We start from the raw sequence: 17525 nt of genomic DNA, 5'->3' as shown, positions 1-17525 counted from the left end.
AAGATATTCCGTGAAGTGTTATCAAGAATGTCTATAATAACTTGTTAGCGGTATTAATATCAAATGTCAATCATTCTCGACGACTGGCACTGTATAGCAATGTTGCCTTAATTATAACTGAATTAAATTATCACTGATATATTATTACAGTAGGTAATTGTTATTGAAACTATTGCTATTCAGATTAGTCATGAATACTAGATGAGGCTTAATAAATAATAATACCTATTCTAATATTCATTGAATATTTAAGTGGTAAGAAATGTAAATATCTAGTAATAATTACACGAATAACTTTTAAAGAGAAATGTAAGTATGATTAATGAAATGAAATTACTACATATTCAGATTTTCACGTGCTTTACTGATTAACTTTGAAGTATTAACAGTTAGACCATTTCATTTCCACACATGCGTTCAAAAATTATTGTATAGCATTCAATTGTTAGATATTTCATTACACTAGTATTGTTGTACATGTTGAAATATGTACATAACATTAAAAATATCATTCATTCTATAATCATCTCAAATACTCAAAACGCTCAGTGTCTTCACGTCACTTTCATACAGCAACTAAACAATGAATCATTAATATTGTAATCATGCGCTGTATAGCGAGTCGGCTCGACTGCTGGTATGTAAACCACAGCTGCAAACTGTCTGCTTCCTTGATAGCTTTGTAGCGGTGGAGTGCATTTCTAGCAGTCATAGTAAATTGTATTTTTACTAACATAATTTTTAAGTTATTAATTGTTACTAACAAAATGAGTCCTGGTTACTTGAATAAATGAATGAATTATTGTTATATAATGAATTTCTAAACTGTACTTCCTTAGGTGCTAACGATAGCTCTACCAGTGCCAGTAATAGTATCGAACTTTGCGATGTACTACTCGCACACGCAAGCCAGAGCCAAGCTGCCGAAGAAACGGCGGAGGGTCCTCAATGTGGAACCCACCAGGCCGCCATTACGTAAGTTCTAAATTTATTTAAGTAGAATTATTTAAGAATGGATTTTGTATCGTTGAATATATAACGCATCAAACAATCCCTCCAAATCGAATGATAAGATCTTAAAAGAATAATTATATAGTAATTACCAGTTTGTTTCAAGAAACAACTCTCCGAGTCGCCTATAAATAATGTCTATGTAGGTACCTATATAAATTTTTTAAAACTTTTAAATTTTACTTTCTATAATTTCTCCTGTGTCAATACAAGAATACAACGGCCTGTTTCACTCATTATTATGTAGGTTTTACATACATCCTAATTAAACAATCCATAAAGAACTCAGCGTACTCGACAGAAATATTTTTTAATTAATTCACACAAAAAACATCAAACACATTTTCGTATTACAACGCAAACATCAGATTTAAGATTTACAGGAATTTAAAAGCGTCTATTATAAATGTTTCTACGCAAACGGGTCGTGATAAATAATTCAAAAACCACAAGGCCGATCCTTTCCCTGCTATCGGAAACAACGCGCGTAGCAAATAAATCACTTTCTAGGAAAAATCAGTGAGGACTGTTAAAATTCTCGAGTGATTATTTTTGCGTCACCGCTTTTATTTATTCACATCTTCCCAAGTTTGCGTTATGAATCCCGGAATTTAGACGCGGTTTTGTGTCTGAGATAATCATATTTCTGGTATATCTATCTCGCTCTCTCTCGGCTCGGATAAATCTTGTAAAAACAGAGGTGTGGTATGTTCATGGTAAATTTTACAAAGAATACACTAAATTTATAATAATTATCGATTGAATAAATAAACTATTTCAAAAAAAGTATAATTTAGAATAAATAATTGTAGCTAAAATAATTATGTATTTTGTAAAATCAATGCGTATAAATATTGATAAAATACACGTTTCATCTAGTTCACATATAAAAAATCATCAGTCATAATAATTTCAACATACCCTTTGTAAAATTTGAGATATTTGGCATTTTATATAGATTTATATGAGGTAATCTTCAAGTAAAGGTGTTCTTATATCGACAGCAAGTCTCCAAGCTGTTATTATAGTCAGAAAATCTAAAAAACAACCAATATATGAAGTCATATATTGTACGGAATCCTATAAGCGACTCCGATTCGCACTTAACCGTTTTTATTATCTGAATAACGTATCGGCAAAGTTGAAACGTCCAACTTACAAAGTTCGACTTAAAATGCTCCAACAGTTATTTTTCTTTAAAAACTTGCTAAAAGGAATTTTACGCGTCAATTCTTCTTGTATTGAAATTGTTATATTGTTACACGGTAATGTTTTCAAGAAGAATTCAGTTGATTTAAAATGTTTCCTCGTAGGTATATAATAATAATATAGTTTAAAGTATATTTTAAACTTAAAAACTTGTTGACCTATTAAAATATAAATAATAATACGTGGTATATTATAAATCATATACAATTTCTTTTTTTTATCAAATACTTCATTCAGTAACTATGTTAAACTTTGACCCACACACACAAACATAATATTATATTAATCTGTCATAACTCCACGAGGCTATTGTTCACATTATTTGCAGGGTTTGAATTCCATGTACAATGTATGCAAGGTAATATTATACAAGTATGCTTGTAATATAATATCTGTGTCAAATACGATACAATAAAGCTAATTTGAAACGTAACCGTTTACAATGAAATTATTAACAGGAGCGCCTGGAGCGCCCGGAGGCCCCGCGGGCCCCATGGCCCCCGGGATGGGGCCCCAAGCTGTGAACAGAAGAATGAATGCCATAAAAACTAATCACCCTAAGGACATAATGGGACCTAACATGGGTATGTATTAGCTTTGCTTTCCATATTATGTATGTAAAAATGTTAGTAATAAGCTTATATTATACAATGTATCTAATGATGTTAGCAATAAAAGACAATCATTGTAAAACGAAACCAATTGGCAATTTGTAAATAGTTGAAAACATTTCACAATTTCACCAAAATTTACAAGAACACAATTAACAAGTTGAAACTTCGCAAGCTCTAACGAGCATATTCTGTGAATATACACAAAATTCTACAAGGATTGACAAACTTTTATAGCTTGTGAAGTCGAAATGATTGAAAATAATTTAACGAAGGGAACATTATCATTAAAAGTCGATTGAATGCACGTTTTGCCAAAATAATTTAACACGAAACTGAAACATAACTTTTACTGACAATGTTCCCAACCAAATGTGATATATAACCTAATGTAGCCACAACTAACAGCTTACGCAATATAATCCTCCACAGATGGTGATCGTAGCGAACTCGAAGCTATGATCCAAACGACACCAAACAACTGCAAACGAAAAAATTTAAACATGCTTTAAAAAGCAACACTGACTCTGGGAACGGGCTTCTTATTACGCCTGCACACAAGGAGCTTTCAGGAATGCTAAAGAATCATAAATAATTCACTTACATTATCACTTGCACAGAAATTCGAGGCGGCACTAGAAGCCAAATAGGTCCCATAGCCCTGTGAAGAGAGACGAAGGTTCGATACATTTGATTACGCGGGCCTTCACAGCGTAGATGCTTAGCTGCTTGATCGATGTTGTAGTACGATACATTCACACATTATCATTGTGAAGGATTAACTGAGACATAACACGAACGCTAAGTAATGTTGCCAATTTAATCTGATATACTCTGTTCTCGAGTATATTGCCATAAATTACTAATATTTTAGTGAGAATTACGAAGTGTGACGCGCTTGTTAAGGTTAGCGTTTTGATGTGGGAATATACGCTTGGTTAATGTTTGGTAATTTGATATTATTATAATTTTAGAGAAACGCGTTTATTAAAATATTTCTAGTATAATATTATCTTTTTGAGTTTGTGTTATGTGTTACAGTCCTTCCAACATTGTCTGTAAACATGTATATGTATTTTTTTTGAAAGTGAAGTTTATTTTCAGGCAATCATCAAACACCTATATGTAACACTACAGCACAAGCCCCACTGCCTACATTAAGTACAGCGGTATTATAATCAAATTTAAAAATTATTACATGTTGTCTTCTTCTAACACAATAACATTTATACTGTACTAATCTTGTGTATGTACACTAACCAAGACTCCAAAGATTTTTTGTTCTTCCAAATTTTGAAATGTAAACTGTCATATCTTCAAAAGATGTTATATTGCTACCTCAATTGCTGGAAGATATAAAAACAAATTGAATCACGTATATTTCGTTATGCTCTTTGATATTTGAACTCTGCGGAACTCAAAGGACTACGCTTAAGACATATCAAAACAGCACTGTATCTTTCATGCAATATTTGTCATTGTAGAACACTACAAAACCACTTCGGGTAACACCAAAAGATTTTATTTCAATTTTTACTGTGCGCAGTCTTTATAACGAACTCGTAACACAATACTGAACCATTCAAAAGTCCTTTGTGAATACTATCTTCTTTGAAAGTTAATAAAAGAGAAATTACAAACGACGTTAAAGATCTCGCATTTTCTTGTTTTACTATGGATAGCCGAAATTAATTCTAAGAATTTTATTGAGTCGAGAATGGTGAAAAAATTCGAATTTTATTTTACCTTTATAATGGTATTAACAAAGGACTAATACTTTTCCGCAACTAACATTGTCTATTGTCTTGCTTTTTGTGTGAAAATTTCGTCTTTCATAGCCGTTGTTCTACTTTGTTCGATATTAAATTGTTTTTGTGTGAATCCTTTGTGTCCAGTTCGTTCTATTTAGTTGTGAACCTTATTGACTTAATTATGAGCATGCTTTAATGCCTAACTTTTCGTTCAGTACAGTCACGTTCGTTCCTTAAAATCTTAACTGATTTATTAATCATAAGATATTTCACAGTCGCAAGCCTAATGCCAGGGGTGGACTTAGCTGTAGCCACGCGTTTGTCCCCAAGCCCCCGCGACATGAGCCCCGCTCTAGCGATCGCAATCCCAATGATGAAATCCGTCAATCTAGTACCAGCACAATGCTTCGATAACATGGCTTATCACAGCGAAAGATCTGAAGATAAATCTAAAGACGATTCCTCGAGACAAGAATCCATCGAGGAAACTGATAAAAATGAATACAGCGATAAGAACGACGACAAATCAGATGTGAGGACTCCGTTATTACGAGATCATAAAATCGAATCGCTCGATGAAACGAAACTAAGGGACACTAAAGTGGAGAAACGAAAATCGTCTGCCTCGACGTAACAACGTCACAATTCTAAATTAATTAATCTTATATAAGCATCATTGCATAATCATGACCAATAATAGATTTATAATTTTATCTATCAAGTGATTACATTTAATTGTATAAATTCAAATAAATTTGAAACACCAATATCATTAAGGTGATAAAGGATACTGAATAAGAATTATCTTTAAAGAGCTATTAACATTCTAGACGAGTTTCATTCGAGTCGTTAAAATTATCTTTTTTATATTTCGTGAATTATTTCGTTATCTCTTCTTTATTATTTTAGAGTCAATCAAATTGAAGATGTACAAAATTGTCTACTCTATTGTATGCAAATGGCATACTAGACTGTTATTAGTGAGAATTATATTAAATCAGGTGACGTAAAGGGAAGAATGAATAGTTTACCCGGTGTAATCAAATTTATATAATAATGTAATGGAATACTATTAACCAGTTTCACTATGCCACTAATGTATTACGTGTAGGTAATCTATGTAGCCAAGCAAATAGATTAGATGCCTTATGGAATCTTTGTATGACAGACGTCTAACATATTTTATCTGAAAAAATGGAAATGATGGGTACAAGTTAATTTTACGACACAGAAAAAGCTATTTTAAGTGACAACTAAAATCGAATATAGTTTTGTTAGCAAAACTGCATTCATTATGGTTTTAATTTTGATATGTTAAAGGATACTTAACATCATGATGAAATATATCTCTGTGTCGTTTGTCCACAGACTAAACAAAAAGACGTTTGTGCCACAAAGATTCCAATCCGTCAAGTATTTAGTATAGTATTTATTATCAATTGAGTGTATTTCAGACATATTAATTTATTCCTTTGATTCTTCTTTGATTGTACAATTTAATTTAAACTACTTAAGCATGACTAGATACCCAAGTTCGACTCCTGGCGATGCTTTATTAGAACATTCCAATTGGAATTTCTCATAAACAGCCCAGAGGTTGGAAATGTGTCGAAATTATGGCAAATGGTACGGCCCCTGTTACGAGGGGCTTAAAGCCGAATTGGTTTGCTAAATGCATACCTTTTATGGTGTAATATTGATCTTTTTCTAAGTTTAGAAATATATCATTTCAGAGTTATGAAAATATGTTTTTGTGTTATTTTTATTTTTAGTGATATTTCTTTATGTTTACTCCTTGACGGATATCTATAGCTAGCTTCAAATAAATGTCTAATATACCTATTACCTATTCATATTTCAGTAGATTTCCTTACTTGCTTTTAGAGTTCCGTAGTCGAATGTTATGACCATTAGATAATATCTTACTGTACTATAACAGTCCATGAAGAATATCTTAAATAAGTAGTTAAAGCATATTTTTCAATTCTACAATAAGTTTTTACATTTATACTCGTTATTTAACCTAGATTTCGAAATATCTTAAACACTGTTTAATAAAATGAACAATTATGTTGAACGCTTAAAATTTACTGTTTACATGTACTTCAAATTAAGGCGATTTTTTAGTTTAAACTGAAATCTTGGAGCGTACTTTTTATTTTCAGTTAAATAAGGTAATAACATTGTAAATATAAATTAATATTAGAATAATTTTATATAATCGTGTTACCTATTAGACACACATATCATCTGCACGTTACTTTCTCAGTGTTATTTTTATACTTGTACATTAAAATAGGTATTTAATATAAGCGGTAGATAGTTTGAAAAAAAAATATTTTACTCTAATCATTAACGATTTATTAAACCTGTCCATGTAGATATCGATTGAACATGAAATTGTAAATTTAAGCCGTTGCAGACAGTTAGCGGTGCGATGCGTAGCGATTCATTGCGTATATTTTATTAACCTTATATTACTATTCATAAGTTAAAATACACGTATAAATTCCTATTTTCATTTGATCTACTATAATATTAACTAAATTGACACACAATATTCCTATAAACCTGCATAAATCAGAGTAGATAACCCTATAAACGTACCAGCTACGCCCGTAGCCATCCATTCTAGCTATTAGCAATCTGACGTAGGCATTGTCTACGGGCTACGAGCTACGAGCTACGAAATTGCTTTCGTTACTGTCTGAAAGGGCCTTTTCGCTTAAACTACGCAAGTTAATCTAATTATTTAATGATACAACACCTTCAGCTTTGGAAATTGGTTAAGAAATAGTTGTGTATAATCGTTTAATATGATACCTGTCAAATAATGTTGCGGATTTGATATTGAAGTTTATTTTATCGATGTAATGTGATGAAATATATTTAGAAATTAAAAACTTTTAAAAGATTTTCAAGTGTTTTATTTTAATCCTTCAAAGTCTTTTAATTCGTAATGTATGTTGACTGAATATGCCAATTTAAAGCAGAGAATAATAAGTAAATAAGTACGTCGAAAATACATAATTACTTATTATTTGAAACTATATTCTACCAGTATTTAAAATATAACAGTCACTACCAATAAAAAAATACGAACTATGCTGAATAATAATTTCCAACGTCAAGAATTATTAATATTAAAACCCTATCATAATACCGATGTTTACTATCAAATCCGCAAAATTACTTGTTGAAAATTGTATTTCCTAAAATATAAGTTGAATTTAGTTTATTTACTACGTACAAATTTTGAATATAAATGTTATGAATACGCATCAAATGCAATAATTTATTGTAATCGTAGATAGCACGTGATTATTTATAAAAATGTATGTAAATAATTCTAGTTATGTATTTTAGCGGAACATGTAATAATTTGGGGTGAGTTGTGATATGGGATGACGGACAGACAACAATTTAAAACAGTTTTTATATTTGCAATGATAAATCTGACAATATTCCGTTTTTATATTTAAATAAAATATTATTCAGGCTTTTAATTTTTAGTAAACAATAGATATAAATAATATTCCTATTTTCAAACCTCTATCGAGTTTCGAAAAAACAACCATTTTTAAGCCGCATTAAAAATACCCACTTTATAATCATCATTCAAATAGACTTAAAAATCCCTTACAAGATAATACAGCATTTAAGAGATTTCATGAAGAATCTGTTAATTAAACCGTATAATCCTCTGTCAGGACTCGCCCCTATAAAAAAGTAACTTATAGTGAGAACCTTTTGTCACTTTTTATTTGCCAATTTTGTATGTATTAAATTTAACGCTTTTAGGGGTGTATTTAACTGCATATGGCCTAAAGCTCTTAAAATAAATGAAAAAGCTCGATATTTTATGTCTATATTGAACCTTTAAATCTTATGATCAATTGTCACAATTGAAACATAGATATATCTGCATAACACGAGAAAAACAAAGAATTATTTATCATTTGTTACAATTTTCGAGTAATTGGGAAAAACTATAAAAGACGTTAACCTCCCTTACAAAAATATTTGGAAATACAACCTTTGTAAATCTCTGGAACCGAATGATAAAGAACTTGCTCTATAGATTTCTTTATGCAAAAGATATGGCATAAGCCAATGCAGTTAAATACATGCTATCATCACGTAAATCGCGGACCAGTATATATACGTATTCGCTAAACTCTTAAGACAGTCGTCATATCATCGCAAAACATAGACAGACATACAAAAACATTTCTGTTGACCTCGATAGAGCCCTGATAAATGGATGATTCCAAATGTCATTGACACGATCATTTTAAAGGCCTTTGTCGATATTACCGTGCGAATAAATGGTCTACGTCATTTGCATACGCGTACGATTGTGAACATCTTCTTAATATAATATATAAATCTCGTGTCACAATGTTTGTCCTCAATGGACTCCTAATCCACTTAACCGATTATAATAAAATTCGCACACCATATTGTGTAGTTCGATCCAACTTGAGAGATAGGGTAGTTTAAACATGTAGGACCGCTAGTAGAATTATATATTACACTCTTCACTATTTTTAGCTTCACCTACCTGTATGTTTGTATGTATAATGCAACTGACTATTTTAGAATCGATTTTAAACTACTTTAAACGGATATTTTGAACTCAAATTCTGAACACTTATCAAGCCTCAGTGATATAACAATAATTTTATTATAACTATTGTCCTGAAAAAAACTATAATTTCCATAAATTTTGCTTTTTAGTTGTTATGTTAGTTTAGTTGTAATGGCTCTTAGTCTATGACCATTCCTAAATGTCAGTATCAATTTACCCAGTTTGCAACCTTTGACCTTTTACAAGATCTATCTCGAATGTATATCTAAAAGAGGAATAATACTGTGATTAAAATTAATATCTACAGTTACAATAAGTATATTGTTTGTTTCTTCAAATCATGTTCAAATATTAATTTAGTAACACTTATATGTTAAATGACAACCTTATCAGAAGCTGGAGGGAAGTCAAAACGTAATTAATACAAATTATCAACAAAACAAAACAGTCTTAATCACTTTTGCATTACGGAATAGAATCCTATGATTATTAATCACCAGGCTAACAGTGGGTTCCGTACATTTGCGAAGTTTAGTTTTAAGTAAACTTATAAATGTGGGACCATTAAAATGGACGTGGTCGTAAACTTGGGTAATACGTCCGCAAAATAAATGGTCTTTATTTACGACCTTTGGTAATTGCCTTCCATCAGGTTAGCCCATTATACCTCTTGTCTAGATATTTTTGAAACACTGAAAAGGATCTTTAAAAAAACTTAATTTTTAATGTTAAGTTTTGTCATGATTAATTCCACTCACCCACTATCAATTTGTAATTAAAAAAAAAAATTAACATATTTCTATGAAATTTCAAGGTTTGAGTTGGTAATTCGCAAGCGAACTGAGTTGAAAAAATCTACAACAATAATAAAAGTTGTGGAGAACTGTAGAGGGGTTGTTAACTCCAAGACATTTCAGATTGTAATGATTTTATTTGTACACAGTTCCCGTATTTATACAAAAAATCGACCAAAAACAAAACTAATCAGAATTCTAATTTTGAGATTGAAATTTAGAATGCGCTCTGATTAAGAAAAATAATGCGCCAGCTTGTACACAATATGATATATATATACTCTATGCATGTCTCCCATAAAGTATTTTATCCCCTTTTATACCGAGCCAAAAAACAACAGCAAAATATTACAAAAAGCTTTGTAATCAATTTTAAAACGTATTTACCACTTTATTCCAATATAAAACGTACATTAACTCAATACACAAGACTAATTAAAAATCTCGTTACGGTCCAGTCGACAAAGGCCTTTATAATGGCATAATAAGCTTCAACGATGCTGTAACGAAAATAAATCGAATTTTAAGTTATGCCATTATGGTTGCAAAAATAGCATGCTTAAAGTACAGGAGCTGGCGTTGGATATTAATGCAATATCTGATGACGTTGTTTAGCAATTTTGTGCAGTCATAAATAATGCTACGATTTATGAAAAGTTTTAATGGTTTTGTGAATGTAACGTAGCTCAAATGTAAACGATAGGTCAACGATAGTTTAGTTAGTTGTGTTGCTTTGAACGAAATAATATTATAATCAACGAGTTAAAACAGTTATTTGAATTTGTAGTAAAAGGTTTTGTATGTGTTTGTGATTTAGTATTTGTATGAAAAACTACATGGACGCTTGCAGTGATATTTATTGTAATAAAGTGTCAAAATAATGCTTACTTTTTGCTGAAAGATGATATTATAGAAATAACTGGTCATATTATATTTGATTTATGTTACTGTGAAACTCATACAATTGTTTATGTATCCGATAATACATAATCGATTTTATTGCATGTAGATGTAATTAATTTAATCTATTATTTCAGTAATACTTTCGCTCTTACACTGTAAAATATGCTACGTATACGTATTTATTAAATTAATGTAAAGTAAAATCACGATATTTATCTTTATGTGCTATCTATGTAAATTATACGCGAGCTCCTAGACTACGATTCTGAAAGGCACAAGTTTAGGGTAAGGCTTTCAATAAACAGGGCTTGTATTGTAAAGCATTCTATATACAACATAAATTATACATTTTGGAACAATATGTGAGATTATTTGAATATTGTTCATTAAATATGTGAAAATAGTTGAGCGTTTTATTTTTACCTTTTCCTACCTATAGTATTATCCTTACTAATATTATAAATGCGAAAGTAACTCTGTCTGTCTGTCTGTTACTCAATCACGCCTAAACTACTGAACCAATTTGCACGAAATTTGGTATGGAGATATTTTGATACCCGAGAAAGGACATAGGCTACCTTTTATTGCGAAATATGTACCACGGGCGAAGCCGGGGTGGACCACTAGTTTACATATACTTCTTTCTAAGTGGCAGATTAGACACCTACTAAAATAATAAATTGTATTAAACATAATTCTACCTATAATATAAAAAAATCGCAAAATGTGTGGATAAACGCATAACTCGAGAACGGCCGAACCGATTTCATTTTTTTTTTTTTATAATATTCCTTGAAGTACGAGAATGGTTTTTAGGGAGAGAAAATGTAAACATGTACCACGTGCGAAGCCGGGGCGGACCGCAAGTATACAATATCGTTCGTCGGTAATAAAATTTACGACAATATGATTCCTTCAACCATAAAACGTTAAATTGCAAACATCAGTATAATTTCAAAACAGAACATTGTAATTAAGTTTAAAGAGCAAACCTTTCATCCCGGATATTGCTCTCAAAGTTCAATGAACAAACATTCTGTCCGACTGAACTTTTATTAATAAAATGCTATACGTTGTTGTGTGTATATACCTACTCGCACTTTTGAGATCATGGTACATGTTTACCATGATATGAAAAGCGACATGATACAATAATTAATACCTATTACATAATAAACGGCACAAAAAACTGATACTGTATTTTCATCACGCCTGCGCCTGCACGCTTCAGGGTGTGATATTAAAAAAAAGCGTTTACAGAACTATCAAAGACTTCTAATTTTTCCCACGACACTTAGAGAATATTATGTAAATATTATGAAGAAACTATTAAATCGATTCAAAAAAACGAATATTCATCACCAATATCTTACACATAGTAAACAGCGCCATCTAGTTTCACTCTAGAAAAGATAAACTATAGAATTACCCAGGTTTAATAATTTTTAAGGGCGATTGAATTATTTATGATGTAAAATAAATCATCACATCTTTTTTAACTTTACTTTGTCTTGTCCCCTTTAACATAACTCATGTTTGCAAGAATTAACTTAATAGCCATAGCCCATAAGTAATATGTTTCTGATGTTGTGAAATTTCATTTTTATAAAAAACTAGCGGTCCGCCCCGGCTTCGCCCGTGGTACATGTTTACGTTTTCTCTACATAAGAACCATCCTCGTACTTCAAGGAATATATTTAAAAAAGAATTATCGAAATCGGTTCAGCCGTTCTCGAGTTATGCGCTTACCAACACATTTTGCGATTCATTTTTATATATTAGAAGATAAATCTTACCTATCTAGTATCTACCAACACAACGTTAATTTATTCATTTTCAAACACCCATAATTATCACGGTTCCATATTTTTCTTCGTAGCCATCATCCTTTACCTTCAACTTAACTAATTAACGATCACAACTCATTATTATTAATTAGTATAAAAAACTCATTTTACCCACACAAAAATCATTGCACTTACGCAACATAAGTACTAAGTAGGTACTATTCACAACATTTTGCAAATACAGAAATTCGCTTCAATGTTCTCACAATTATATGAAAGGCCTTTTACATTTACCTCTTACATAACGTATTACCTTATATCGCATGTATTGTGTTCATTTAAACCTGAACAGAATTAAATCCGTATTATTCGTGTTTTGTTGAAAAAATAGCAGTTGATGCGTAAATACAGCGCTAACGAGTCAGTTTCAATGAAAATAATTAAGGGTATTCAAAATATTTTTTTGTATCATTGTTGATTAATGAAAACTATTTCTATGATGGGATGACTTTGTGTGTTACTCGTGAACGGTTGAATGCGTTTTGATGTACCTATATGTTGGTAATTAATTTGAGGGTGATTTATAGATAAATTTATTATCGAGTATAAATACCCATTTTTTAAAGCCATTTCTATAAGAAAACCCATAATCTAAAGTAATTAGAATAAATATCAACTAATATTATTATATACCTAAATCCTAATTCAAAAGCCTATTTCTCCTATAATCTATATTTTAACCTCAACCTGAAAGTAACTCCAACATATTATATCGAGTCTAACATTAAAATTTTATAAATCTTCCCCTTCCCATAAAATTATATCCACATTGTAAAAGGCAAGATAAAACCAAGATGGGAATCTCAGCAGCTGTGTCATTGGAATTCTTCCTATTGACTAGTACCTTCATTACTTAGCTGCATAACCGTTAAATACCGTTATTTTTTGTGTTTGATGGCATTTTTATTAAAATTCGTATTTAAAATACATCTATACTATAATATTATAAAGCTGAATAATTTGTTTGTTTGTTTGAACGCGCTAATCTCGGAAACTACAAGTCCGATTTGGAAAATTATTTCAGTGTTAGATAGCCCATTTATCGAGGAAGGCTATATATCATCTCGCTAAGACCAACAGGAGCTGAGCCACACGGGTGAAGCGTGAAGCGTAACTAGTTTTTTATTTGTTAGCCGTTTCATAGATTGTTGCGATGTCTGCAAGATAAGTTTTGGAAAAGTACCTACGCAAGTTTGTTGTTCTGTGTTGTGTCTACCACATGCATAAAATAAAACAAAAGTAATAAACAACAATTTATGTAATCTATAGCAAACTATAGAGAATTCTATTGAATTCTATTGTTTTGCTAAACATGATGCTTCTATTATTTCCAACGGACAATAATCTATTTGTTTTTCAAATTTCATCCAGTTCTGATAAGCCGTTGTTACGTAAAACACTACTAACATCCATCTATTCAAAAACCTTCGAAATTCAAAAAAGTAAAAGGTAAAAAGCAGAAGAGTTATTATTTTAATAAAAACTCCATATCTCATCATCACAATAAAACATCCTTCCGTAGCAACGAAGCAATTATTTCATTATTAATGTCCATTTTAAATTCAAAGAACGAGATATTTCCATTATAATTGTAAAAGCAATAAATGGCGGGAAAGGTTGGAATAGATGATGGATGCTTCCCAACGACATATTGTCATCAGCTACAAGGATATAGTTTAATACAGGATGTGTCTCTTTTTTATTGAAGTGATTCTTTCGGCGCTTTAGAGTAAAATTTCAAGGTCATGGCAATACCGTCACGTCATGGAGTAAGGCGACGTTTAAGGTATCTTTGAATCTTGCTAAAGACGTTTCACTTCTGACACGCGTGCTTGGCACACACGCTCTTTTTTCAGGATAAAAACATTCTCGTAAATAAATAATTTTATCAATTTAATTATTTCAATGTAACTTTCTTATTAAAATAATGTTTCTTAAATGTTCAGGGAAATTTTACAATATTACCCCATCCAGTAGCTATGTTCTAAGCCCTTGTAAACACAAAAAATGATAGATCGATGTAATTTAATATTTACCTATGTTAAAAACAATCAATCTTCATAAACTTTCTATTTCAATTTTTCAATTAAGATAACTTTCAGTAAGTTATTGATAAAAACCTACGGTATAGAGAACATCTGGGTTAAAATTAATTTTATTATTTACATAGAACACTAAAATTCGTTCAAAATTCAAACATAAGTTTTTAATTCATAAATATGCCTACCTAAACAAAATGACTGAAAAGAATCATGACAAAGTTATCAAAAAATATAATAAAGCGGAAATTTTCATGTCCTTAACTCGATTCACAAATAAACGACCTTTTAAATCTCTTACATAGACCATAGTACAAAACTAAAACTAAAAAGAATTATTAGCCATGCCGAATAAAATGTCTCATTCCTCACAACGAAACACTTCAAACCAAGGTTACGTTTTAAATGTTCCTTATTATAACCGCGAAATAGCAAGAATTTTAATTTCACGTAAAGTTTTTCGTACGTTGAAGATTAAAATTTTGCTAAGCGTTTCTAATTGCCACTATTTCGCCTTTAGAATGGAAATTACAGTACTGTAATTTTCTTCAGTAGTGAAATATGACGAAATATTTAAGTTAGAACTTTTATGTACTGGCAGCAGAAACTCAGCTTTCATTCGTGTACTTTTTAATCTGTCTTTTGTTTCTATGTATATTTTTGTATACATTAAAGGGGCCATACGAGCCGATGATGGACCGCCAAGCAGAAAGTTAGTCTTTGTGAAGATATTGCCGGTCTTTAAAGGCCGTAAATATCACATCACACATGATACAATCGAAAGAAAATAAATAAAAACTGCTGATCGACGTTTCTTTATAATATTTATATGTTATACACACAACAATACATGTTACAAAATCAAAATATAATTGCAAACAATCTATCATCGATTAAATAGACTAACGAAGACGATGACTTAATAGTATGAAATCGATTTAACATCACAATCCTTAACGACAGTTCCCTTTCTATAATAATTATAGAACCACTTAACATTGAATTAACAAACATTTCCACTTCATCAGGTCCAGAATTCTACTTAACAAACATGCATAACTTTATTTATACCATAGCTATCGCTTAAATCGTTACCACCGAATTCTCTCGAACTAAAACCCTTCTTAATGACTTCCGTACTTAAACTATGCGCATTACATAGCTCGAATTGTATGTTTGAGGGACAAATCAGAGAGTTCAATGACACCATTGATATAGGGGTCACAAACTGTTCAATACAACATTAATATGTAATAGAGTTTCTTTTTATATTAGTACTAGCTGTGTCGCGCGGTTTCACCCGCATTACTCCGCTCCTGTTGGTCTTAGCATGATGATATATAGCCTATATTACTCGTGGATAATGTAGCTTTCCAATGGTGAAAGAATTTTTAAAATCGGTCCAGTAGTTTATGAGCCTATTCATTACAATCAAACAAACAAAGTTTTCCTCTTTATAAGATTAGTGTAGATAATACAAAAATAACGTAAGCAAACACAGCAACAGTATGTTTAATGTTTAAATAATCCTTTCTTTTATAAAACTTGGTAATATACGTAAGTAACTAACTACTTAATATTACTATAACATATTATTACCCACCATAAAGGCCATTTGAAAAAAAATAGTAAGAAATCTATATAAAAGGATTATATGGAGAAAATCTATATATATATATATATATATTATTTAAACATTATCAGTAACCACATCTTTACAAAAATTAAATAAACGTGCTCTACCAATAACCAAACTGTCCCATAGTCCACTGAAAACCTAAAAAGAAATCTAATCAAAACTGAAACATAATTTTCAAACCGTGTCGTAATGAGGAGTAACTTGCAATAAAAATAAAAACATAATCTAACCTCAGAATTAATTATAATTATGATAAGATAGAGCGACGCTCGTTAAAAGTAAATTAAAAAATTGCGGACTAGTTATTCCACGAGATACTTTAACGTTTTTAGGGTTCCGTACGCGAAGGTAAAATGGGACCCTATCACTGAGGCTTCGCTGTCTGTATGAACGTCCGTTTGTCTCATGAACCTTCATAGTAAGATGTTTGAAATTGTCAGAGATAATGTATATCTGTTGCTGCTGTACAAATAATAATAAATTTAAGGTTAGGCCACGGTTGGCCCGGTTATAAATTGGATGCGTTTTTTTGCAGAACGTACGGATGTACGGAATTCTTAGTGTCGCGAGTCCGACTCGCACTTGACCAATTTTATTATAATTATAAATCGCTGTGGATACTTGAGTTTTTAATATTATAGCGGAATAGGAATTTGAGATTCATAATATCGCAACTAACGTGTTTTGTAGTTCACGATATTAAATTCAAAGGATATGCCACGAAAATATGGAAATATTAAAAATGTACGGAAATTATTATTATAATTTTATGCTTTAAACAAACAAAGTTCTGAACAAGCAATATCACAACAATTTCTGAATAATAATTAAGCCTATTTTTCTGTATCAAGACAACAGATATGAGATAGACACAGATATACAAAAGTTGTTTATAGTGTTTTAGTGAGCGAATTAAAATACATTTCGGAGATTCATTCTATAGATAAAATATAAGGTACAATAATTAATCTAAAATAAAAAATATAAATAAGGCGCAGCCAATTCGAAGCCTGAATAAGTAAAACCGCACGCAAAAAGTTAGTTTACTCACTAGTTCGTAAAATTAGTCACGGGGCCCTGAATAAGCTAGGAGTTAACAATAATGACGACAATTCCCCGTAGTTTCGCTT

The 17525-nt window shown here is 30.9% G+C and overlaps 1 protein-coding gene and 1 long non-coding RNA gene across 4 annotated transcripts in view; both read left to right on the top strand.

The window, feature by feature from the left end:
* The window catches only part of Shaw (potassium voltage-gated channel shaker cognate w), an 81569-nt gene extending 74117 nt beyond the window's left edge, over nt 1-7452 (top strand). The window contains exons 7-11 of one of the 3 annotated variants that reach the window (XR_016316911.1): nt 840-975; nt 2679-2804; nt 3264-3510; nt 3936-4000; nt 4858-4875. Coding sequence is in view for 2 of the 3 variants with exons in the window: in XM_089705743.1 (XP_089561869.1) it covers nt 840-975; nt 2679-2804; nt 4858-5216 (621 nt within the window). In the remaining variant the exon portion in view is untranslated. Of the gene's footprint in view, nt 1-839; nt 976-2678; nt 2805-3263; nt 3511-3935; nt 4001-4857 lie in introns of all 3 variants that reach the window. The other 2 variants (XM_089705744.1, XM_089705743.1) reach the window with 2 other exon arrangements.
* Nucleotides 7453-9150: 1698 nt separating this feature from the next.
* On the top strand, nt 9151-11271 carry LOC149480805 (uncharacterized). Its single transcript, XR_016316925.1, has 2 exons — nt 9151-10045; nt 10271-11271. It is a non-coding gene; the product is annotated as an uncharacterized LOC149480805 (long non-coding RNA).
* The last annotated feature ends 6254 nt before the right edge of the window (nt 11272-17525 follow it).

The sequence above is a fragment of the Colias philodice genome, chromosome 17, assembly GCF_061535455.1.
Source record: "Colias philodice isolate Cphi_HAF_F1 chromosome 17, ilColPhil1 Martin Lab GWU primary, whole genome shotgun sequence".
Classification (NCBI taxonomy): domain Eukaryota; kingdom Metazoa; phylum Arthropoda; class Insecta; order Lepidoptera; family Pieridae; genus Colias; species Colias philodice.
This window is presented reverse-complemented; position numbering and strand designations above follow the sequence as displayed.